General features: G+C 35.8%; 1 protein-coding gene across 6 annotated transcripts in view; it reads left to right on the top strand.

Annotated features, from left to right (window-relative positions):
• Positions 1–26,944, top strand: part of PTBP2 (polypyrimidine tract binding protein 2) — a 56,171-nt gene that overhangs the window by 9,457 nt on the left and 19,770 nt on the right. For 5 of the 6 annotated variants that reach the window (XR_012652046.1, XM_075038936.1, XM_075038935.1 and 2 more), the window contains exons 3-7: positions 5,865–5,940; positions 19,797–19,969; positions 20,391–20,534; positions 24,224–24,388; positions 24,465–24,575. Coding sequence is in view for 5 of the 6 variants with exons in the window: in XM_075038936.1 (XP_074895037.1) it covers positions 5,865–5,940; positions 19,797–19,969; positions 20,391–20,534; positions 24,224–24,388; positions 24,465–24,575 (669 nt within the window). In the remaining variant the exon portion in view is untranslated. The remainder of the gene's footprint in view (positions 1–5,864; positions 5,941–19,796; positions 19,970–20,390; positions 20,535–24,223; positions 24,389–24,464; positions 24,576–26,944) is intronic. The other variant, XM_075038937.1, reaches the window with a different exon arrangement.

Here is a 26,944-nt window from a genome sequence, read left to right as displayed (position 1 = left end):
TAAGTGAGTTACTAAGCACCCATGGAGTTCATGGCCTTATCTGATAAGATTTCATGCTAGTATAGTTAAATAGTGTAGTCTTAAAAAATAAAAATCAAGTAGACATACTCCTTTTATGTAGGGTTCTGGTGAAGTGATTACAAGGTTATAGTTTAAATTGTATGCTTTGTAAAATACCTATGAACCTGCATGGAATTTCTTCTGGATTGTGTTTGGACCTGGCTTGTCCTGTTCTGAATGAGTCTTCTGTGATCCAGTATGTATGAGAGGTATAACAGTCTATTAATTAGGTAATTTAGATTATGTGTTTTGACAGTAGTGCGTATAGTCAGAGCATAAGGCAGATAAAGTATTTCTTCTTCACTAGAGTATGTGAGAGTGTATTTATGCAGTGTTTCATTAAAAATGTATCCTGTTAAAAATGAAGCATTCATTAAGTTCTGATCCATTGGATGTAAACTGAACAAAGCTTATAAATGCTGTTGTTGGGGGTTTAAAGTGTGTTGTCCTGTTGTTTCCAACATCCACTCCCCAGAGCTAATTCACACACTGAATATTGAAGCAGTGTGTTTACAAGTGTGTATCTGTTAGAGGGGAATGTTTAATGTCTGGGTTGGAATTATCATATGCTTTTATTCCTCTCCGTTAGGTTTCTGGCTTTTTCTTTTAAATTGTTCCCAGATGTTGTTAGAAATGAAGTGTTTTACAATGCTGTTAGATTTCTTTAAATCACAAGATCCGTCTCCTGGCTTGTCATACCCCTTGGGAAATTCATGCCTGTAGGCTGAGAATGACTGTGGTAAATGCACAGTGCAGCTGAAGTTCTCCTTTTTTCTTTCATCTGGGGGAGGAAGCAGGGAGAGAGGGAAGTGGTGGGGGGCAAAAGCATCCTGTTCTTGAAAGAGGCTTGTAATATCAGCAAATTTGAATACCACAAATGAGAGGATTTATCAGAAAATGTATTTTTCAATATCTTTGAGTGTATTCTTTATCTTTTCTAGTGGGAGTTTAAGAATTTATTTTAGATGATGCTGTTGACTTTTTAACAAAGTGCAGTTTTGTCATTTGTTTACTGTTTCTCGTAGTATTGGTTTAGTGTTCTTGTAGTATAGTAGTAGTGCATCTACACATGCTTCTAATAAGCCTTCTGTGGTACACTCAATTTGTTATGTTAGGTTCAGCCATAACTTCTGATCAGAGCCTTCATAGCCCTGAATTATTGGGAAAAGAGCTGATAATGTTTCTCTCTCATTGGTAACTCTCAAGCCAAAGTTGTTACCGTTTGTGTTTTTTTTACTTTGGATGTAATAAAATCTGGGGAATGTTTGAAATTTTTAAAGCCCTATCTGGAACGTGAGGAAAACAGTTGGCAAAGACTTCTAAATAGTATATTTTTGATAAGCCTGGAAGGATAGTATGACTGTAATGACTTCCTGAAATTACATAGCTACTTAATATAACCTGTGATAGCATGAAGCTTTATAGTAGTCTGTTATGGGGGGAAAAATCTGAAATCCTCCCATGTAAATCCAGCTTGTGTAGTGAGGGATTCTGAGTTATCTATGACTGTTAAAGCAAGGAGCTAGGAGATTAATTTGATGAGCTAGGGGCTTTTTCCTTTTCTTTGTATAACTGATTTTGTAAATTGTAGAAGAGACAGTATATACAATAACTGTGTTCACTTACAGAAATTAACTGAAATATCAAAGTGATATCTTCAATTAACAGCATATAAAATAATTTTTGTATGTATAATTTTTAAGTTTCTCTGAAATACATGTTAGAAGTCTCAGTTGGTATATTTTTCATCTTTTTCTGAAAGTGATCCCATATGCCAGTTTTATGTAGTTCCATTGGTTGAAGCCATAAATTAACATGCTGTTTTCACACTGCAGATGGAAATGTTCTCATGGGGGCAAGGGTGATAACATGGGCTTCATTGAAAGGACAGTATTGACTCTGCAACAAATTTAAGGTTCACTCAGTGCAAGAAGTTAGTTTGGTGATTCCCTTGTTTTGTGTAATAGCATTTTGGCAGATGAGGGTTTTGTGAAGAAATGTTTTGGATATCTCTGATCAGAATAGTTACTGGTTTAGCATTTATGGAAGATTAATGTAGATTAATGTTCTTGACATTGGTAGGAATAGAAATATGGCATTGAAAACTTGTGCTGTTGAGGACTAGGTGTCAGAAGATGACCTATTAATAGTATAATAGTAGTTTGCACTTTTTATTTTGTCCTTTATAATCTTCTTCCCTCATGGTAAAATGGATATTCAATTAGTCTTTTACCATGTTGCTATTATAGGAACTTTCCTTTGCAGTCTATGGTGAAATAAAATCATTGTGGTGGTTTTTGTTCATTTGTTATTTTAATTTATATTTGGACATTCCTGTCACCTATGTACTTGTGATCTTCAGTCTTGTTATAAAATCTCAAACATGCTTTGATTCTTTAGAACACAGCAATTTGCATGGATGGGGAAAAGAGTTAAGTGAACATTGCTCTTTGATCTTCCATTCTTCATTGAATCTGATTCACTGTGTTCTTCAGAGATCTGAGTTTAGTTTCCTTATCTCTGAAACATTCAATAGAATTTACCTAAATTAGTTTAAAGGTTTCTTTGCATTGCATAATTTGACTAGCAGAACTGGCATGCTTGAGAATAAGACAAGCGAACGTTCAAGATGCTTGGGAAATGGGTTATAATTCTGAAATTTGTGTGTGAGTGGAGTGATGAAGAGCTCTGCCCTTGGAGCAAGATGCCAGGCCTTTTTGTCTTAGCACCCTCTCAAAGAAGATGCACATAAAACCAGAGCCAAGCACCCCAAAACACAAATTGAATAAAGTCTTATCTCTGCTGAATAAATGTAAGTAAGTATTTATGTCTGTGCTGTAATTCAGGAGACGCTTCTGTCACATAGTAGTGCCAGTCTAAGAGTATACATTGACTTACTTGAAATGCTTATACTGAATTGCTTTACTAGACAAGTGTTGTCCTAAGATAACCCTTTTGAAGTAAGTGACAATTACCAGGCAGTTACTGCTTTTGATTTTTTTTAATTTAACCGCTCTGTGTCCAAGTGTCTTTTGCAGCATAGCTGGTTTTAAAGTTACATACTGAATGGAGTGCAGAGGTGTCTAGGCTACTTAAGAACCAGTAAGGAAAAATAGCCATGTATATCTAATAAGGTCATTGGTCACACAGTACAAGATACCTTTGTCTTTTTAGTGAAAGCTTGGCAAGTATACATGGGAGTGAGTTAGCAGAGGTTTGCTATACGTTTGTGATTTCATGGTGAGCATTCCACATACAAACCTGTACATCTGTGACTCAGACTTGTGAACACTGATTTATGAGAACAAAACAAATGTAGAATTTATGATACATGCCAATATAAGGAATTCATGTTTACTTGTTCTTCTGAAGCAAAACTGTTAAAACTCTTTCAAGTGGAATGACAAAATCTGGTGATCGACTCTGAATGTATTCATGAAATGCAAAATGGTATGTTTCAAAATGAAGAGAAGACTCTTTTAACTGTTCACAAAACACAAATACAGTAACTGAATATCCACTCTATTGAGTAATTTGTGCTCCTTTTGGATTTTTCTGCTGTGGATTAAGAAATTAACAGCTTTTCAAAAGCCTGATTTACTAGGAACCAGAAGTTTATGTAATCACTCTTGTGTTCTGCTAGTCAGCAGTTGCTGATGGAAGTAACTTTTTGAAGCTGAAGACAGCACAAATTTGAGATATTTCAGAATTGTAAAGTTCCTGCAGGTTTTGGGAAGACCATTCATTTGGTACTGGGGATGCTTCGGGTGTTTACATAGTAAATGCTGTACTGTTCCAAATTAATGCCTGGCGTATAAAGGAAAAAAAAAAGCTGCTGAATTATCTTAATGTGCCTGACTATGAACTGATTCAGAGTCTGCTGCTACTTCTGCATATTCGGTTGAGCTGTCCAGTCTACAGACCAGGGCTTCCAAGCAAGGCTAAGTGGATAGCTGCAAGCAGAAATAACTGCAGTTATCAACCGAGTGAGCTAATACTGCTAGTAATCTTGAACTTTGCAATATTCTACCCATGCAAATATTATGTTAGAAAAATAGAACATTGAAGAGAAAGAAGGAATGTTTTATGTTTCAACTTATACTGAGTGCCTGGGTTAGTGTATTGTATTTACAGTACAAAGCAATGTAGTTTGAATAATGGAAGAGTTTCCATAACTTCTCTAACTTGTTTCTCAGTTTTGTCCAGCTAAGTTTTTCCTTAGTTATATCTGATTAGAGATCTGTCATTACATTGAGAAGGACAAGACACGGTCCTTCTCATGGTCCTACCTAATCTTGGTATTGGGTGTTACTCAATTTTAAAGGAAATCTGTTGTAGATTTGGTAGGCACAGCTTTGTTGGTTGCTATGTAGCCTTAAGAGCTTAGAGTATTCCATAAAGTGTATCAAGATTCTTCAGAGCTAATGTTGAAAACTGAGTAAACTTGAATGGCTCTATGTGTACATACACAGTATATACTATTTTTAAGAGCTTGTGGATTTCAGGTGTGGATTAAACAAACTTTAAGATACTGCTCTGATTATGAGCACACATATAGTACACTATGGTAAAATGGTAAAGGTTTGATTTTATGCATCTTGCAACTGTGCTGTCTAGAAAGGTGATATCCTCAGGTTAATTTAGTATGCAGTATTGAGGTGCCCTGTAAAACATATTCAATAACTATTCTTGAGATTCTATTGTATTATCCACAACAGAATGAAAAACATTTATTTTTGTAAAGATGGGTAGTAACTGTTTTCTTTCCTCATTTCTGTTTTAGCAGTGACCTGGATTAGTGTTATGGGTGCTGGGGAAATACTTTTGAAGGAAATACTTTTGAAGTGGGGAAAGAACCAATAAGAAATTAAAGATAATCTGCAAAGGATGTCAGGTTTATTCCCCTTTAAATTTTTTTTAATGAAGGATCACCTAAATATTTTGGGGGCTTTTTGAGAGAGGAAGTCTTGAGGGATTGAGAAGGGGTTGGGGGGTAAAAGAAAAAAGGGAAAAACAAAAAAGGCATGAAAAGAAGCAAAAGCCTCTTCAGCTATGTCAAATGCCCATCTCACAAGTAATTTGATAGAAAATACTATCTTGTACATTTTCAATATAAACCCTCTTCTGATTTTTGCAGCCCATTTTCGAGTAATTTTTGAAAAGACTGTTTAATTGATATGTACCATGTTTTAAGAATTACGATGAAGATGCAGTTCCCTGCCATAAATTGTGTTTTGCAGGACAAATGAATGCCCCCCAAATGAAAATTGACCATTTCCTATGAAGGAAGATGAGTCTTTTTTAATTTTTTTTTTTTTAATAGGGGTGTTAGAATTGAGCTAAACTCCATATTTCTATTTGTATAGATTTCCCTTATAGTTTCAGCTAGATATTGTAATTTAATATATGTATATTAAAATATTAAAACAATAAGTTAATTTAGTTGTTATTGAAATAGACTAAATATATTTAATTATCATAATATTTTAATTTGAAATGCTGGACAAAATTACTGTTCAGCAGTTCTTATTGTGTCTGGAGGTGGCTTCGCTTCAGTGGCGGGTGAAACAACTGTGCTTAAGCTGCTCTCATTTCAAAGATTGCCATGTAAATATACTGCTTTACTTAGATTTCAAGTTATTGCACTTATCTGAAAAGAGGAGGTCTGCCAAATCTGAATAGGTTTGGTTATGCTTGCTTACGTTCTTCTAAAGGTTTTCCCTGTCAAACTGACATTTTTAATATCATCTTCAAAAATCACAAAATAGAGGAAAAAAACTCTCTTACTGTCTCTTTCTTTTTAGAGAGGATCTGACGAACTTCTTTCAGGCAGTGTACTCAATAGCCCGAACTCTAACATGAGCAGCATGGTAGTTACTGGTAAGTGATGCCCTTTCAAAGGAGAAATCTATCATTTATACTTGGACTAATTTCCTGTTTACAAGGGGAGAACACTGAAACAAGAATCCATTGTGCTATAGAGAGATAAACTGTTGGCATGCATTAGACTGTAGTGACCTGGTATATACTCACAATTCTTGGGTATCTGAGAATAATAATCCCATAAAACAAGAGGCAACTTTCAGGTGTCTGTGCACTAAATTGTTGGTGGGTGATGGGATGAAAAATTACACTTGCCTTGTACAGCTGCCTTCAAAGTAAGGAATCACAACTACCAAGCAAAGGTAAACAGCTTAACAACTGTGTGACATCAGCTTTTTCATACATAGACATCTGTGAGTCTGGGCATTACAGGGAAGAACCCTGTGCAAGTGTCATAATATAATATGGATTCAGGAAAACAGAGTTTTGCTCTGTTCTAGTTTAGACTGCTAAAGCAGGAAACTTAACTTTGCTCCTTCAGTCTGAGATTGCAGTGATAGAATCTCAGAATGTCAGTGCAAAGTGAGTGTGTTGTTCTTGAGTCAAATTTTGGGTGGTGCTAGATGGAAAGGCTTCTCACGAATTGGCACATACTGAAATGCCTTCTATTGCAGTTAATGCTGCTGTATGTTGAACGTGCATTGAGTTCCCTTGGAGAGCTCACTTCAGGGGTCTTGCTTTTCTCTTTTTCCTCCCCCCCTTCCTTTCTTTTCCCCCCCTTCCTTTCTTTTCCCCCCTTCCTTTCTTTCCCCCCCTTCCTTTCTTTCCCCCCCTTCCTTTCTTTCCCCCCCTTCCTTTCTTTCCCCCCCTTCCTTTCTTTCCCCCCCTTCCTTTCTTTCCCCCCCTTCCTTTCTTTCCCCCCCTTCCTTTCTTTCCCCCCCTTCCTTTCTTTCCCCCCCTTCCTTTCTTTCCCCCCCTTCCTTTCTTTCCCCCCCTTCCTTTCTTTCCCCCCCTTCCTTTCTTTCCCCCCCTTCCTTTCTTTCCCCCCCTTCCTTTCTTTCCCCCCCTTCCTTTCTTTCCCCCCCTTCCTTTCTTTCCCCCCCTTCCTTTCTTTCCCCCCCTTCCTTTCTTTCCCCCCCTTCCTTTCTTTCCCCCCCTTCCTTTCTTTCCCCCCCTTCCTTTCTTTCCCCCCCTTCCTTTCTTTCCCCCCCTTCCTTTCTTTCCCCCCCTTCCTTTCTTTCCCCCCCTTCCTTTCTTTCCCCCCCTTCCTTTCTTTCCCCCCCTTCCTTTCTTTCCCCCCCTTCCTTTCTTTCCCCCCCTTCCTTTCTTTCCCCCCCTTCCTTTCTTTCCCCCCCTTCCTTTCTTTCCCCCCCTTCCTTTCTTTCCCCCCTTCCTTTCTTTCCCCCCCTTCCTTTCTTTCCCCCCCTTCCTTTCTTTCCCCCCTTCCTTTCTTTCCCCCCCTTCCTTTCTTTCCCCCCCTTCCTTTCTTTCCCCCCCTTCCTTTCTTTCCCCCCCTTCCTTTCTTTCCCCCCCTTCCTTTCTTTCCCCCCCTTCCTTTCTTTCCCCCCCTTCCTTTCTTTCCCCCCCTTCCTTTCTTTCCCCCCCTTCCTTTCTTTCCCCCCCTTCCTTTCTTTCCCCCCCTTCCTTTCTTTCCCCCCCTTCCTTTCTTTCCCCCCCTTCCTTTCTTTCCCCCCCTTCCTTTCTTTCCCCCCCTTCCTTTCTTTCCCCCCCTTCCTTTCTTTTCCCCCCTTCCTTTCTTTTCCCCCCTTCCTTTCTTTTCCCCCCTTCCTTTCTTTTCCCCCCTTCCTTTCTTTTCCCCCTTCCTTTCTTTTCCCCCCTTCCTTTCTTTTCCCCCCTTCCTTTCTTTTCCCCCCTTCCTTTCTTTTCCCCCCTTCCTTTCTTTTCCCCCCTTCCTTTCTTTCCCCCCCCTTCCTTTCTTTCCCCCCCCTTCCTTTCTTTCCCCCCCCTTCCTTCCTTTCCCCCCCCTTCCTTCCTTTCCCCCCCCTTCCTTCCTTTCCCCCCCCTTCCTTCCTTTCCCCCCCCTTCCTTCCTTTCCCCCCCCTTCCTTCCTTCCTTTCCCCCCCCTTCCTTCCTTCCTTTTCCCCCCCCCTTCCTTCCTTTTCCCCCCCCCTTCCTTCCTTTTCCCCCCCCTTCCTTCCTTTTCCCCCCCCCTTCCTTCCTTTTCCCCCCCCCCCCTCCTTCCTTTTTTTTCCCCCCCAAGATGTGAAGGAATTGGTTCATGGCAGCAGAGTGTTGCTGAGCTTTCCAAATAGTTGCCTGGTTCACTGCTTTAATAAGCTTGATCAGTTTTACCGTATTTTTCTGCTGAGCATTATAGTTGCTGATGAGCATTATAGTTGCTGATACTAGTAGCAGACTCTTTCCTTTTAATCTAGTAAAGTTTGGAATTCAGGGTGCAATTTCATTTATGTTTGGGGTGCTGTGGTGGCAGCTGCCAGAATGGGTAGTTCTGTGCTTTCTCATCCTACCTCCTTAGCACAGGCAGAACCCCCCCACCCAATGCCACATGTTTCTGCTCCACTCTCTGTGTTGGAGTGCTCATAGATGGGCAGAATGAGCTAATCCAGCATTAAACTGTACTGCCAAAAAGTGTAGTTTTTCCTTGGAGCAACTTAACTGATAAGTCATGTGGTTGCACAGTTGCTACATTCAGTGCATTGTGGGGTGGAGGAGAATGGCAGCAGAAGAGAGGAGAACCACTTCCATTGGCAGTTCTATAACCAAAGGTGAAGAGATGATACTTCTTTGGAATAGATCAAAAATGCGGTGCAGTGCATTCATAGCCAGTTTTGAACTCCAGAACATCTGTTAATCTCCCCTGCTTTTCTTTCTTCTTTCTGGTTCTTATTTTTATTTTCTTGATGTCCTCTGCAGTGCTGGATATTAGTGCTTCAGCAATTTGCTTCACTTAAATGAGAAACTAGAGTGAAAAGGAGCTTGGGTTGTGTGTGTGAGGGTTTGAATTGGGGGGGGGGGAGCACTGTTACCAGGACAAAGTCCTGAATGTTACCAAATTTTCCATGTATTTTGAGAGAAACTTTTAGTTCAGGAAAACTAAATGTAAGTTAATTTATCAAAGGAAAAAAAAATTAAAAGCTAAAGGGAAAACAAAATTTGATACATGAATTATTAAAATTTTGAGTTTTCAGCAGAAAAAATACAGAAGCTTGTCTAAGAAGGCTCAAACTTTAAACAGAAATTCTTTTCTCCTCAAAAAGTTCTTAAAATGGAAAAGAGTGCTTTGATTCCATTATATGGACTTGGGAGTTTGATGTATTTTAACAAATACAGATTCTCCTCCCCACCTTGGTTTTGTTTCCCCCCTTTTTAAGCTGATTTAGGGTTTGGGTTTTGTGTTGGTTTGTGGGATTTTTTTCTTGTTATCAAAGAAAAAGCATTTGTAAGAGTTTTCAAGTGAATTTATTCTTTACATTTTATACAAGTAAGACCTCTTGATATGTCTCTAGGCATACAGAACCATAAATGACTTCTCAGAAATGATCTCATTAACAAGCAACAGTGCTCTGAGTAGTGGCCTGGTTTCTGTAGTATCAGTTGCCTGTTATAAAAGTTTTCATATTAGTGTGCAATATATAAAGGAGGTTGGTAGAAAAATAGTCCCAAACAAACAAAAAACCCCAATCTGAATGCAGTATTATAATTCAAGTCATTCTCTATAGAGGTCAGTGGAAAGGGGGACATTTTGGGTTGGTTTTTTTGTTTGTTTTTGAGCAGTTTCTTGGGACTGCCTTCAAATTTCTCTTCTGCCTGCCTGCCTTTGTAAAATAGCATTTAAAAAAACCCTGTAGAGTGGGCTAAATCCACAGTTCAGTGTTATTTCTGAATATATCCTCCCATATCTCTCTTATTGTGAGTCTGGAAGTACTTTTTCCAGACTTGCACAGTTTACAAGTTCAGATTGTAGACTCGGAAGTAATTAGATCTGAAATGGAAACCCATGTGTTAATTTTTCTGTACCCATCTCCTGAAGCCAAATGAGTTCAAGTATTCTTTATGTCCAAATTAATGTCCTCCTTTTGCTTCAGTTCTGTTGTTACTTTTCTCTTTGCAAGAATTTAAAACTTTTGTGAACAGAGTTTTTTTTGATGTAGCCAAGGCATGGTAGTGATGAATCTTCTTTGGATTTTATAGGGCTTAAGAGAATCTGTAATCATTGATTTAAGTTCTTTGTAAAGGAGACATGTTGTAGAACTCTGCCTGAATGGTAATTCTTAAAACTAATGCTTGTTCTTGCCTTCTCATTCTTAGAGTTTGGAAGTGTCATGATTTTATGAGACCTGGTCATTGTTTTCTGGAGTACGTAGAAACCTATTCTGGTTTTTACCTTGATATTTTCAACATCTGATCACATATTTTTCCAAAGAGATACCTAGATGAACAGAAGAAAGACACAGTTTGTTTTGTAATCTTCTGAGCCTTATTGGTAAAAGCATACACAATCAAAAAACCAGTTGTCACTAGCAGTGCCCTAGCAGGCCTAAACTTAGAGCAAAACCTTGTGAATCACAGCCTCATTTCTTTCTGAATCTCTGCTGTAGAAATATTAACCTAAACCAAATTGCTTAAGTTGTCAAAAAAATGGCCTTATCACGGAAGTGGGTGGTTTTGGTAGAACGGGGGGCTGTGTCTTCAGGGGTGAAAGGAGATGAGGTTTTTAAAAATTATCATCCTACCCTTTTATCGTGGTAACAGTTCCATTAGGTTTTTTTGGTATTCAGCTGCTGTTCAGTTAGAATACTGTAGTACTTTAATGCTTTTATGAATACTCTTGCTCTAATTCTTTTTCTTAGTCTGAGAAAGGCATGAAAGATGCATGCTTTCTCTGCCCTATAGGGAGTCTTACATATGAATCCCTCCCTGGTTTTTTGTGAAAGAAAATTTTTGCAAAATTGTTGGACAAACATTTGGTTTGCTTTCTTATTGATTGTTTGAACCACTGGTAATCTGATAAACAATATGGAATTAAGGAAAATGCTAGCATGTTGGACTGTTGTCCAGAGGACATTGCTCAAAATACAAGGGCTGGTCCTTGAGCATTTTCTAAACAGCTTTGTCATCAGTATCAATCTTCAAGGGTGTACAGATGAAAGGAAATTGACAGTATGTTATATTAATATTCACTACAAGTTACTGTCTTAAGTACTTTGTGTGTCTTTTGTAAAAGAACAGCCTTAAAAGAAATTTACACTTGGATAATTGAGGATGACTTCTTTGTGAGTTCTTTTACCACTTAATTCTGAACCCTTATATCTCATCTTTTGGACATAATTTGATTACTGTCCTTATTGTTGTGGAATATCATTTCAGTCAAGCATTTATATTTAAATATACAATTTATTTTTTTGTCCTGAATTAGTTTATAAGCCATATGGCAGAAAATCATTCTGTAAACATTGAGGGAAGAATCCCATCTACTAGGTGAGGATTTGTTGCAAGGGAGGACAGCTTGTAAGGTTCCAGGTCAGCAAATATCTAAACTTTTCTAATAAGTTCTCTTTTTTATGTTAGATGTTTAATTTTCTGAGCTTTTTAGCACCAGCTGACATTGATATGTTGAAGTTGTATTGTCAGAACCACAGGCCTTTCAGCTTTTCTGAAAATATTGTCTGTTCTCATTTTCTGTTATAATCTTGCTTGGTTCCGATCTCTTTGGAGAGCATAACCTTGTCATAAACGTCTGTGAATTCATTTTTTTTGTCTTGGTGCACAGGAGACTGACTAGAAAGGCAGTTTAGGTAAACTATGGTTTGGTAACAGGATTCTGAGAAACCAGAGCTGAAGCCAGGATATTTAAAAAATATTTTGTCTCTGGGAGTTTTTCAAGACATTAGTTATGCACATTGTAAATGATTGTACATAAACAACTGTTTTCACCTTTCAGTGCTGTGTGTTCAGTAAATACATAACTGCAGTTGCTTATTCTGCAGCTTTTAAGTCTAAGAAAGTCCCTTCTCTTTAAGAAGTAGAAAAGGCATTTCCTCTGTGATGGGTTACTTTTATGCTGAACTTCTTGTGAGGCTTTTTTCTTTTCAGGTGGAGAACTGCTTAATGGAAGTTTTAGGAACAGTTATATATATATGAAGATGCTCATGCCATGAACTGTATTGCTGAAATCCACACCAAAAAAAATTAAAATTTTAAAGGGATGTAGATAAAAAGTGAAAGATGTTGATGAAAGTTCTATGAAACTTGGCTTGTCAAAGACAAGGGATGAAGCAGAAAGATTGGCAGGTTTTTTAACTATGGCTGCCACCAATTTCATTGTTCACATTTGTGTGTTGAAGTTGAATCAGTGAAAACATCTCAAAAATCGTTTTGTAGCTGAGCTCACCGAGCTCCTGGAGCTTTAAACGATACTATTAATCTTGATCTTATTTTTACTATATTAGCAGGGAATGTTAACAGTGACTTTGATAGGTAATTCATTGTATTAACAGAATATTTAGCACTGAGGCATACAAGCTAATAATATTTCAAGTGCTGTATTTAACTTGGGGAATAAACATAGATGTGCTGGTTTTGATGGCACATTAAGTAAAATTGGTTATTAGTTAACATTAATGATGTCTAAATATAGGTAATCTACTTCTGAAGTTTGCAAATTGATTACAATTAATAGTAATTGGAAAGATCTGAAGAAGTACAGTACATGCGATTGGAAAGTATAATAATTTAATAATAGACTATAATTTACATTTTTCTGCAGATATACTTGGGCATGTGCATGTGGATGAACTAAATTTTAATACTCTGAATGTCTGAACAATATATCTTTTTGCAAATTAAGAAACTTTAAAAAAAAATCCAAACAAACACACAAAAAACCCAAACCCCTCAACCTCAGGATGGGAGAAATAAAATGTGGCTATTATTATTAATTTAGTTCATTTCTGTCTGCATCGCTATGCCATGGTAATTCATTTTTGTCCCACTTCAGTTGCATTTCACTCTAGCTGTAGTATTTTTACATATTTTAAAGGCCGAAGGGAAGTGCATTAGTTTTAGACTGTGCAACATTGAACAGCCACTATACCATATTGTAAGTGTGCTATGGTAGTTGCTTAGAAAACTTACTCAGTGCTGCTCGGTGAATTTGGAAACAGAGGGGCAGCCTATGTGCAGGTTTGCCAGTTAGAAGCTGTGTAGTTAATTTTTTAATTGCTTGACCATGTTTACTTATTTAAGTTCAAATTCCTGAGAGGTGGTATTCTTTGTATGATAAGATAGTTTTATTACTGATTGGTCAAGATTTTCCTTTGCATGTGGCCAATGTCCATGGTAAAAATCCACTTATTACTACTGGTTAATGCTTTCGTTCAAGTGGTAAAACTTCCACATGTAGTAGTGGCCTAGCAAGGCAAGGATAATGGGGTATATAAAGTATGTTGAAGTACAAAGTCTTGCAGAACATACTCTGCCCTCCCCTGCCAAGCCCCAAAACAACAGCAAACCCCTTTAATTTTAAGGTTAACAAATGCAGACTTCAGAGTACTTCACATTCTTCATGTTTTCATCTTATTTTTGAATGTAGTATCTCCTTTTTTGCTCTTTCAAACATTTTAAATTCCAGATTTTATCTTTAGCTTGAACTTTTGTTGTCTGTACTAAAACACAAAGGTCCTGTTTTTCTTGTTTTGGGAACCTGTTGACACTTGTGGAGAAGTTTGTCACTGGATCAGACCAAAAGTCTCCTCTTCCTACATTTTATCTGTGACATCAGGCTGGGTATATATATTTAAGGAAAGAACCTCAGAAACAAAACCACAATATTCTCTGTTATACTTTCCCAATTTGTGGTTGTCTGTGGTTTCCTTAGCTGGTTGTTTTATGCAAATGATTGTGTTTAGTAGCCACTGCAATATTTAATCTTTCTCTCTGGTCATAATCCACAACTGTAAACTAGATATCTTCATAATTCCATTACCTTTCTCTTAGTCAGATATTTCCTGTGTGGATATGTGTTCTATGTTCTACTTGTTGATAACGTTAAATATCATATATTTAGCTAATGTGACAGAAGAAGTACTTTCTACGTTAGCAACAACAATGAATAATACTGTTAGTAAGCTTCTTGTCTTTAATGTATAAACTGATTGTATTGGAGGATGAAATAAGTGTTTCAGGAAAGCCTAAGTATTTACTTTTTTTTTTTTAGTTGGTTGGTGGTGTGTACTGACAGTTGTGAAACAGATGTTGACTCCTGCAGAAAGGATATTTATTTATCAATTATTTTGCTATGCTGATATGCAGGGATTTATCATCAGCATCTTGTAATGAATTTTTAAAATTTTTTTTCCCTTCTTTCCAGGAAATAATAGGTGAAAGCAACTTTTTATTGTATGCAAAATCTCTGCCCATAGCCACATAGTTACATTTCTATATTAGGAGATTGTGTGAATATGAAAGAAGGTTATTGTAAAGGAAAATTACACATCTAATTTAAAGGCTTCATATATTTTCAAGGTCAGTTACGTGTTTTTGGCCTCAGAGCACTTTAGGTTATATTTATGTACTTCTCAAAAAATTAAAAAAAAAACCTGCGCAGAGAAAAACTCCTCTAGGATGAAATCTCATTAAGATATGTTTTCAGAAATAGTTATCAGCAGGAAGTTAGTTATTCACTGTTTGTTAGGAGTTATGCTGAACTTTAAGATCAGTTTTTCTGCAAAAACTACTTGGGAGCATTGCATCTTCATAACTTTAACAATTGAATGCCATGGACTTAGAGTATTCCTTGTGTACATTGCACTTCATTCTGTTGCTTATAGATGTGTATAGGTTTCTATTTCTGTGTTTAATAAAATAGAAGTTACTAACTAAAAATGCCAGGGACCCAAGTTGTTTAGATAATGGCCATTTAGATAATGGCCAACTGTTAAGCATTCAATTTCAACAACTTCATTTTTGCTAAACTGAAGGAACTCTGTGCAACTCTGTGGCTTACATATCAACTATGTTTAGGGTGTAGTATCCTATTTAGGAGAATAATGCTTTGAATGCCATTTGTAGAGATGAGATTTTGTTTAGAAGTAGACAGCTGATGTCATACGGAAACTGGATTTTTCTTCTCCTTGGTGGAGAGCCAAAGAAGGCTTACATCAGTGCAATGGCTGTTACAGGACAGGGGGGGTGTTTTGGTAGTCTTGAGTTGAATATAATGAATATTCACGTTAGATTTCTGATGGTTTTTTTATTTTTTAAAACTATATATTTAAGGCTATAACTTGATTAGTAAATGAACTAATACTAACACTGTTTTAGTCATGCTATTCTCATGGTGATTTTTTTTACCCCAATGCAGATATTGTATCATTATGCTCTTCAGTGCATGTTTATTTTTATTAGTTATAGCAGCAAGAGGTTTGAATTGGATCAGGCTTTTCAAGTCTGGTGAAAGCTAAACTACTTGATGAAATACCTACTTGGCAATAAGCTTCCATTTAATAATAGTTCCTCAGCAGTATTTAGTTGGCTTGTGAGGTGTCCCCCTCCAACATCCCCTTGCCCCCTCCCAGTTTTCTGCAGTTTTGTCTTTCTCCTGCTGTATAGGGAGGGATCTTTTTGGTTACTTGTTTATCTCTTATCTCCACAGACTCCATTTCTACTGCAAGACAATGTTATTCTTTTAGTACCTTGCTCTTTTTGACTTAACCTTTTACCCTTTATGGACACTGATTATGCCGGTACAATTTGTTAGAGAATGAAGCTGTTGTTCTAACAGTAGTCGAATTCACCTTTTCAGTGTCTCTGAACAAGTTGTGTTCCCATGTTTTAAATGCTGCGGTTTTCTATTCCCAAGTGCAATTTAATGGTGTCTCTCCAGCTGAGAAGTACCCTTTAAAATGGCAAATAAGAGACTAAAGTTAGGGAGAAAGGTTTCATACAGTGCCAAAAACTCTTAATAACTGTTCTGAAAGCTAAATTTCACTTGTTGACAAATGTTGAAAAATTCACTTGTGTATGTGCATGCATATTTAGTATATGACACACACACACTTTATTACTGCCATTATTGAAATAGTAAGTGTTAGGCTACGCTGGCTGGATAATCAAAGGTAGAAACAGTACATGTTCTCTTGGCTTTCAAGAAAAGCAGTAATAACCAGTGTTGTGTTAATTTCTTCTCTTTTCTGAAAATCCAGTCATAAATGTTTTGGGATAAATTTTACTTTAAGAAGGTGGGCTTCATTTTTATGAATGTTACCAGTTCAGCTTTCACTGTGCAAGGCATGCTTCTGCCAATAAGTAATAAACAACTTCTGTCATGGTTGCTTGCCCTGCCACTGAAAACTTTCTTTGGGCATTACATAGCATTGAGAATGCTTGTTGCCAGTCCCCCCCATCCTGTCCACCCCCCCCCTTCCCCCATTTTTCTGATTGCCATACATTCTTTAGTGTGTAATTCTGTATCTTTTTGTGTATATTGTTTTAATATATATATACTTTTTCACTTAAACATTTTAGCATAGGCACTTCTCTTTTTTACAGTAAGAAAAAAGTTTAAAGAATAGTAGATGCTTAGTTTAAGATAGTTTAAAAAATAAAATTGCGTGAGAGACTTGTATACATGAGTTAAGGTAAAGCTGTTAACTGCTCTAGGAAAAGATATATATATATAAAAATAGTACAACAAAATATTTCTCATAAATTTGTTCTTTAAACTTACTGCAGCAAAAGTTGAAAAACTGTAAAATGTAGATATTACATAGCAATGCTAATAGATGGAAAAACAATTTATTCAGGTAATATAATAATTATTAAAGGAACATTTCTTTGCGATTACATGTATGTGAGTGATTGTATACTGGCCAGTGATAGTAACATAGAGATTACCTAAGCCCTAATCCAAATACAAGCTTTAGTTTAAGAAAATTCTTGGACATTGTGCTGTGGAAAAATTAATAGGTCAAAATTCTATGTTGAAAACCACACAAAGGTCAAAACAGCTCTGTAAGATCTGAGCATTCATGGTATATACTTTTCTGGTGATGTAATAAAAACAGAAGTTTCTTTCCAGTTTCAGAAAAACTTTTAGTTTAAAAACTTTATTTTTGCTTTCTCATTTCTCATTTTAATGTTTCATATTTAATTTTTGAAATTTGTAATGAATTAAAATTAGAAAGCTTAAGTATGAACGGCATTGGAAATCTGGTTTCAGGATCACTGTAATACTTTCATTCTTTGCAAGTTTGAAATGTGCTATTTGTAATACATTTTTGAAGCCTGTCATACTTTACAATGTTTTCTTCTAGTGTTTTGTAGAGATTTGAATTGAGAATTAGGGAAGACTATTGTGTAATGAGCTTCAGGTGAAAAATAAAAGTACTTTTTCATAAACTTTGGCTGTCTGTCACTTTGAGGATAAAGTAGGATATTGTGCAACTTTGAACAGGTGAAATCTGGTTACCTGGAAGCCCAGTCTCGCCACGTTTTCCAAAATGATGCAGGTTAGAGCCCTGTGTAGACGTAAGGATGGACTTCAGTTACTAGTTCAGTGTGTATTTTTGAAGTTTTAGTCATCTGTGTTCCACCAAAATTTGTCCTTCTGTGCAGCAGACCAAAATAAAATACATCCTATTGCATAGATTCAACCACTTCTAGCATTGTCAGTTGGAGATGCTGCTAGCTGAATTTCGACCACTTCTGATGTCAAAATAGGTTTTTGTTGTTTTGTCTGCTGTAGTAAGTTGGAAAAGACTTACAAAGTGTTCTGCAGTGCAAGAACTCTTTAAAAAGCTCAGTCCTTCAGTCTTGGATTTTTTTATTATTTGGGGGGCAGGGAGAGTTAAGGGATGACCTGACTCTAAGGCATACTTTTTTTTTAGCTAAGAGAATATCTTGAATTTTAGGTTTAGCTAAATCTCAAGATGGATAGCTGAAGTGGAAGGTAGAAACATTCAAATTAGAATGAAGAGGTTTAGCTGTTAGAAAAAGATATACGCAAGTGATGGAAACAATTCCTGATGTATAGATTTATCCTTTTTCCATCACTTACTTTAATGGAAATATGGAGAATGACCTTATTCTTGAAAAAGTAAAAAGTGGGTCCTTCCTAATAGCATTGAAAAGGTAGTTAAATGTCATACCTGGTTTGGCTTTTCAAGTCCAAATCTGGAGTGTCGATGTTCTTGACATGTAAAAAAACCAGTCCATTTCATTCTGTGTTTTTAATCTTGAGTAAGTTGGCTTGGTTTAGGCAAACTGAGTTAAAAACTTGAATTCTGGATTATGACTTAGGCATACCCTTAGCAAAACTTTCTGTGCTTAAGTCTGTCGTAAATAAATGCAATATTTTTATGCAGGGAATCAGATTAGGTGTAAATGGTTTTCCTGGCACAAATTCAGAATTATATTCTGTGGTTACAGCTGAGTGATAATTGAGGACTTATTTATTTTCTTCCCTGTGGAAATCACAGCCATCAACTTTCTTATGAAGACAAGGCTTTTGGAGGACTAAACATACATAAATGCTTCCTATTGATCCCCCTCCCCCCATTTATTGTTTCTACTTTTTTAGTGAGTAAACAAAAGTAGTCTTGTTCATAATTTTTTTTTTTTTTAAATCCTCTTTGGTATAAGCCTTCAACCCATGGACTTGAACTCTAATAATTTTTCTACTAGTCACAATTTGTGTGGTTTTTTGGAAATACAGGTAGCCATTGAACTGTTCTTGTAATGTGAAATCGGAAGTTGAATAGCTCACACAGTGACTTGCATGTTTTATAGCCAGAAGTAGAACAAAGGAAGTCTTAACACTTGCTTCTCTTGTATCTAAATGCATTCTGATTCCCAGCATTGATTCATTAATATCCATATAACTTATGACAGTGTTGTTCTTTAGCTCTTGACTCTGATGTTTACCCTACTGACATATTTGTAGGCAGCAGTTGCATTACCTTTTAACCAAAGCAAGTAATTTTTTTTCTGGCCTTCATTCCAGAGCAAGACTTCTTCCATTCAGCTGGCTAGTTCTTTTATTGCATATTCTCATGAAAAAGGAACTCAAGCTGGAATTTTGCTGGAATTCTGTATAGGAATTCTGGACAGTATTCTGAATAGTATCTTTCTGGTGCTTTGTAAAATGATGTTAGTGCTTCCCTGCTTCTGCTAGGAAAATCTTGTCTGGTTCTTTTGTTTTGTTTTGTTCCCCTATCCATATTGGCTGCATCATGTTTATTAGTTGGTTTTTCATTTTCTATTGGTGAGCTTGTAGTTCATAATGGACATTTTTGTACTTGGCCCTTAAATTCTGAGGCTGTGGATTTCATCAGACTTCTGTGACGTCAGTCCTCTGGGTCATCCCCTTTCTCCAGTGTGATCCTTCTCAGCATTAATAATGCTTCCTTTCTTGCTTTGATATTTTTCTACTTTTCATGTCTGGTTCCTTAGTGCAAACAATCCTTAAAACTTTCCTTTAGGAGCTCTTTAGTAACTATTCACCACCATTTTTCTCCCTTCAAAAAAATTCTGGGTAACCTTTAATTGTTTTTTTAATGTACTTTAGAGTTCTTATGCAAGCCTGTCTGAGTCATAATTAATATTCTTACATGGTATTATATGAGATGCTTCACTGAAAGTGAGATGAAGAGGATTTGCTGTGGTTTTTGTCTTGTTTAGAAAATGAGTTATCACAGAGGGCTATTGAGTTAGTGTAAGAGACCAGGTCAGTTAGTCTTCAACAGTCCAACTTTCCTGAAACTATGTAACATTTGTCTCTTCAGAAGTTGTTCTGAAACCTCAAATTTTATTTAGATCAAACTAAGAGATGGCTTACTTAAAAATTATCTCATATTTATAATTAAAACCATTTTTTAATAAAGCACTAATAATACCAGTAAACTTTTCAAATAGAGTCTGAATATGTCTTTCAGCCAATGGTAATGACAACAAGAAATTCAAAGGTGACGATAAAATGGATGGGGTTCCTTCTCGTGTTCTTCATATCAGGAAATTGCCTGGGGAAGTGACAGAAACAGAAGTTATTGCTTTAGGTTTACCTTTCGGTAAGGTAACCAACATCCTCATGCTGAAAGGGAAAAATCAGGTAATTTGTTGCTTTCCTTTTTTTAGTATGCTTACTGTCTAATTTCAAAATATGCTGTTAAAATGCTATTGAAAGAAGTCATGTAACAGTAAGTATTTAAAAAAAGAGCCTTTGTTCCTTTAATTTTTTTAATGAACTTATGCTGTCTTTTAGTAAATTGGGGGAGGGGGAACAGAGGATGGTTGGCAGCTATGTAAAGCAAAAAGTTAGCTATAAGATAAATATTTAGTCCTGCATCTTCACAGATGAATGTTTGAAGATGAATTAGCTTAGCAAATAAAGTTGGTATGTAGAGAATGACATCTTCTGAAGACTGATATTTGTTAAAATGTGTTATCAAACCCTTTAAGTGCTTTTTATATGCTGCTAATATCAAGATTATCTGCTTTGTAAATACTGAAAATTAACTTTTTAATTACAGGCATTTTTAGAACTTGCTACAGAAGAAGCAGCTATCACTATGGTTAACTACTACTCTGCTGTGACGCCTCATCTTCGTAACCAACCTATCTATATTCAGTATTCCAATCATAAAGAACTAAAGACTGATAACACACTTAACCAGGTATATTTACTGTTATGTAGTATTACAGATGCAAACAGTAGAAAATGAGGCATGGCATGTATTCTTGGCTTCATATGGCATATGTTTAAATAATTTGGTTTCGTCCACATTCTAATACTACTGTAGTCTCACCTATGATCATTCCATTTTGTGACATTAAAGGGATTTGCTTTCTGCGTGATCTTTCCATTACAATGAATTTTCTTAATGTTCCTTAATGTAAAAAGGAAAAGATTCTGTAGTGTCTTTTAACTTTAATTTTTTTTCGTAAAATAAGTTTTCATCTTAGTTTAGAGACTGTAGGATAAAAAAATTAACTTTCTAATTCTGACACCTGAGATTCTAATGCCAGTTTGAATTTCCCTAGGGATAATGACTAATGCCAATGCCTACGTTTCAGTGCTTTGAATGATCACTGGTAGCACTGGTAAGCTCAGCTTTTGTGATCTGCTGTTCCTGGAGAAGAATACCTTAATGATCACTGTAGAAACGAATATACTTAATAACAAAAAAATGTTTTGCTCTTGCCTCTGCAGAACCTATTTCACGATAAATATAGATGCATATGTATCTGTTTTCAGTAGAACAGGAAAATTAGCAAAAGTAACGTGGTGACCATTTTGTACAAATTATAGGAGGAGAAAAAGACATCAATTTACCACAAGTCAGATGATTATTTTTAGGTTAACTTCTTACATTTTCTTTTTGGTGTTACAAAACACAGTGTAAGTACCAAGTTACAGTTCCTGTTGCTTGTGTCCTGTCTTAGGTAAGGTACGTAACTAGTAAAATTATAGCAATTACCTTTAAAAACAGTTTCAGGGTAATCTGTTGAAAGACATCTTGGTTCAGATCAAGTATACTGTTGATTTTCCTGTTGATCTTTCTAAACATTCCAGTTCCTTAGAATCTTTTGATCGTTTGTCTGCTAAAGGTACTTTTTAAATATTGAGGGTTGGTTTTCTTTTTTTTCCCCACAAAATGTCAGTTATAAAGAAAAGAAAAATAAATACCTTCATTTACTTTTGAAAAAATAGAGTAGAGGTTGAATTCTGTCAGCACATACAGTGGATGGACATACTCCCTTAAGCTTTCTCTTACATTGTCTTTCTCTTACATTCTCTGGCTTCTGTGGTGGTACTGTTTTTGTACTTCACGTGTTCACCTTTTCAACATATAGAATGTACTGACTTTTCAGCAGCTTTTATGCCACCATACGCATTAATACCCAGTTTTAACATATTCCCAGTCTTTCAGGTCTCTATTTTCTTTAATTTAGAACTAAATAATATAAATAGGTACTTGGCAGTAAGCACTCTAACTAGTATCTTATGAGGCATTCTGTAAAACACAAGACAGTTGGCTATTTTTTTCTGTAAGGAAAAATAAAGGTGGTGCAGATATTGCTTGTAGACTGCCTTTTTTTATTCTTTTATGCTCAAAACTTAGATTTTTTAAATCTGTATTTGAAAGCTTTCTCATCCAGCCAAATTCCTTTTGAAATTGTCTTTTTCTGGATGTTCAAGCAGGAAGATATGAAGTCATCAGGATGTTAGTACATGTAACTGGAAAGATAGGATAAAAAAGTTGGAGAAAGGTGCAAATATCATAGTTGTAAAGAAGGTAGAAAAAAATGTGTTTAACCAAGGGGTACTTTAAACAGCCAGGCCTTTAGAAATAATGACAGTAGGGAAAATTCCATTAAGCTATGCTATTCTGAATTTCTCAGAAATAGTAGCTTCCAAGATTATTTTTAGTTATGTACTCAGAATGAGTTGACTCTGAATAAATAGATTCAAAAGGGACCATTTAAATTTTCATCTCAGCTTTATAATTCTATGAAAATCCTTTTCCTGTGAGACATCAGAACACTGTGAGAGGAGCATTTAAACTCAGATTTAAAACAAACATCTCATACCTTGTTTCATACAGTATCTAGACTCAGAAGGATTGAGAATAGAATGACCTCTGTAACTGCAATTCTCTTTAATCATCAGCCTGTCATAAATGCATGATTTTAGTCTTTCTGCACAGACATGGCAACATTTAGAAATAAATGTATGTTATACTTTCTGAATGTTGCAGCTGATCTTTTTAAATTAATTTCCATTTTGAAAAAATAAGAAAAAAGCTTACATACTACTCAAATGTCTTCAAAAATGGCTATTTATATATGATACTAAATGTTATTTTGAACTTGTTTGACAAAATACTCACTGCTATAATAATTTTACAGATTATATCCTTATTTGCCAATGTATTCCTTCAAGTATTCACATTCACTTTTGTGGAATGAAATATGATCTATAAGCATAGATGGATAGTGCTAACAAGGGTCATATGTTAAAATTGACTTCACAGGTTTTGGTTCTTTGGGTTATACAGTCTAAACTTTTCCAGTCACTTTAAGGAGTGAGTTTTAATTGATATGTGCTTCTTCTGTGCTTACAGAAAGAGTAGCAAATAGTTCTTTGCAACTCAGCCAAACATCTGGCCAGCTTGGAAGTTGTATATTTCATACATTAGGGAAAAAAAGAACCTGTTGGTATCAAAAGTTGTTTTTACAGTTACAGTAATTAATGTTAAACATAGAGGTAAATTTTGTTTTCCCAACTAGTGTTCATGAGGTCTTCCCCGCCCCCCCCCCCCCCAACTTTTCTTACTCATTGATTCGTTTCAGTATGAGGAATATCATGTAAGTTGTGAGATATGAAATTGTGTAGTAGCTCTAATACCTTTAAAATATGCAGTATGCGTTAATGTGGTGGTTACTATTTTTACCTTGCATGCTCACTTGTCTCTGTTTCGTATTGGTTTGCTTCCTAAGGCTACTGTAATGAAAGTATTAAATGGAAACCCTTTTTTCTGCACTTTTTCTTTCTCAGAAAAAGACATCTAATCTTTCTGATACTGGCAGTTTTGGCAGTGGAAGTAGTTACATAGATGTGTGTTCTTGTGATGTCATCATGTGGTTACTTTGAATTTCTAAAACCCTGCTTGTGTTTAAAGACCAAAAAATCCCCACACATGGAGAGGATTTTGTTTTTCTTTTCATGAAAGAGGGTGGATAACAGACACCAGTTTATTTACTTCTCTGTGGATACTACTTTCTGACACTTGTCAGTCTTGTGTATTATTTCATTGTGTTAAAACTGAGAAGTGTGGAAGTGTTAGTTTAGCCCTATCTCTTCCTATTAGAGCCTTCTACATAATTAAAGTGGCAGTGAAATGTTAACTGCGATACAATCTCTTGAAAAATAGGATAAGTACTTCTGGTTTCTGTATAGTCTTGGGTTTTTTTGTTGGTTGATTGGTTTTGTGGGTTTTGTTTGGTTTTTTTCTCTTCTAAAGAGTCTTGAAACCTACAAAATCCTCACTTTCTTTATCCTTACTAGTAGAACAATAAGCTTGCTACTAGAAGGATTGATATTGGTGCCGTTTGAAGCCCCTCCTTGCTGTGACATAAGGATTAATTGACATTTTCTTTTTTATTGTTTCTTCTGACAGAGTGGGACTGCATTGCACTTACGTTGTGTTATGTCAGTAGCTCTGAGTTTTAAATAAGTGGACTATTTTATGTTTCTGAAGTTAACTATATTAGTATTGCTAATTAATTTCCAGCTACCATCTTGAAATATTAAAAAAATTTGTCTTCTGTCATCTTTTTTTTTTTTTTTTTTTTTGTTAAGCGGGCCCAAGCTGTTCTTCAGGCAGTGACGGCTGTGCAGGCAACAAATGCTCCCATTAGTGGGACCACTGTTAGTGAGAGTGCAGTGACTCCAGCTCAGAGTCCAGTACTTAGAATAATTATTGACAATATGTACTATCCTGTAACCTTGGATGTTCTTCATCAGGTAAGCCAATTTTCATTTTAACTTGAGCTATGATTGGGAGGAACTTCTGTGTAAAACTTTACAATGTTTTTGGCAGATATTCTCTAAATTTGGTGCTGTATTGAAGATAATCACATTCACAAAGAATAACCAGTTTCAAGCTTTACTGCAGTATGGTGATCCAGTAAACGCACAGCAAGCAAAGCTAGTAAGTATAGTTCTCTTGTAAGGCTGGAGACCTTCCTGTACTCTAAACATTTGTAAAATGTTAATATAACAGAGTACTGACCATAATAATGTGTCATACTCCTCTACCACTTGTGTGAATTTTTTTGAGATCAGAAAATAACTGGGAGTTAATATATAATGTTCTATTGCGTGAAATCGGTGTTTAAAGATACTATGTTTAAGGATACTATGTTTAAGCAATTGTATACATCTATAATTATGAACAAATATTTTAATAACACTGCACAGAGATGAAATAATATGCAAGACTGCAATAGTGAAAATGTCAACCAGAAGTAAAAATGTAGGATGTAATGTTGCTGCATAATTAATTGACTGTAAGCAGCAGACTTAGTAAGCCCATTGGATTACTGTTGGCAGATACTTTCTAAGCATCAAAACAAAGATGTGATTCGTGGATTGGATATAGGTCTGCAAAAGTATTTAATTATAGTATCCTAAAAAAAAAAATCTAGACTTCATTATAACTATAAATGCCCAGAAGAGAGAGTGCAGTGTTACTCATGGGACCAGACTATGAAAAAGCTTTGCAGTAGTGACAGATGAGAGCAGGATCTTACTTTTTGTTTTATTGGAAACTCTCCTATCCTGGGTAGGAGAGGCAAAAACAGGTAACTGGTTTTATTCATTATAGCAGGAGAGAGCCTATGGATTAATTATGACAAAGATCAACAGTATGTCATCTAGACCAGATGTTTTGAATTAATTGAATGGGATATATTCACATCTGTGGCAATAGGAAAGTTGAACCAAAGGGGAGGGCTAGTTTGTTTTTTTGTTGTTTGGGTTTTTTTGGTTGTTTTTTTTTTTCTTTCTTTCTTCAAGAGATAAATGGAATGAATTTATATTTTCAAACCTTCACATGCAGTCTGGGTTTGTGGAAGGCTGATTAAAATTGATGAGCTGGTTAAGTGTTGCTTGGCAGCATAGAAAGTGCTTGTTGCCCATAGATGACAGAATAGCTGAGAACTTCAGGAAAAAGTGAAAAAGCTCACACCTCAGACTAAGTTGGCAATGAGTATCTCTTAGTAGAGAAAAGAAAAAATAGGCTGAGTTTTCTGTTGTAAAGAATGATGACTATATTGAAATAAAGACCCTCATTAAATAGTGGAGGATGTCATTTTTATCCTCGTCACCAAATGGAATGCTGGGTATTGATTAAAAAACTGTGAGGTGGTCGAGACAGGGAATCACAAAAAATAAGAGACGTTTTCAGAAAGCAGAGTGTAAATTTTCATGCTATTGAGAAAAATAAAGTTAGCCAGAGACAAGAAGATTTGTAACTTGATTTATGATGATCTATTTTAAGATAATCTAGTCCTGAAAAGCAGTCTGGAAATAGTTGTAGATTTGGAGTATGATTTAAATTAGGGATATCCTTTTCAGAGGTGAATAGTATTATGTACTAGACCATGTGTCAGAGTAGAGGGAAATGCAAATATTTCATTGTAATATGTAAAAAATTGCTTGGATGGGATACACCTTTCAGGTTTTAAGTAGGTTTAAAATAGTAACACAGAAACTAGATCTTTAAACTACAATTGCTGCAGAAATCGACTGTAGTCATTTAGATTCATATTTGAAATATTTGATAAACAGATGCTAATGTGTTTGTTGCAGAATGTAATTTAGTCTTGATTCGTGTTTGGGAAGTTATTTTTCAATAATAGATGTTAATGCTGCTTTTAAAGTGCGTTTTTGAAGCAAAATATGACATCATGATAAATCTTTTGACTTCAGTTTTTTGAGTTATATATTATCAGAAGATTTAATGGAAAGACGTCTGTGAAATCGACTGTAGTGATTTGAAAATTATCAGTGTAATTCTAGGAATATATTATAAAGAAGTGACAAAATAAAAGGATGAGGTATGTAAAAGTATGAAAGGAACATAAGAATCTCTTGATGTTGTTGACTTCTGACAGACTGATACTAGCTTGTGGGATACTGTATTGGTCATAATTTTTTTTTTTAAAAAGCATGTATTTGTTTCTCCAGTTTTGCATGTTTTGATTAGGGTAGCTGTTCACTAGTGGTACCTCATGTGTGAATGACTAAACTTCATTAAATAACAGTGACTGCTGCATGTACAGTCATTGTCAGAGTGATCTTGGAGCCTTAGTGACAAATTGAAATATTCTTAGGTTTATAGTTTCATATTTTAACCAATCTGTGCATAAACAGACAAAGTGCTAAGAGTAATACCAACTGCAAGTACTGAATAGTGCTATATTTGAAGGAAGGTTTGATTTCCCCACTACCCTCCCAAGCTAAATAGAGTAAAGTAAGTACAGCTCTGATGGTTGAGCTACAGTGGTAAAACATGAA

The sequence above is a fragment of the Buteo buteo genome, chromosome 10 (genome assembly GCF_964188355.1).
Source record: "Buteo buteo chromosome 10, bButBut1.hap1.1, whole genome shotgun sequence".
In the NCBI taxonomy this organism is placed as follows: domain Eukaryota; kingdom Metazoa; phylum Chordata; class Aves; order Accipitriformes; family Accipitridae; genus Buteo; species Buteo buteo.
Note: the sequence above shows the minus strand (reverse complement) of the source record. Positions and strands in the feature narration are given on the sequence as shown.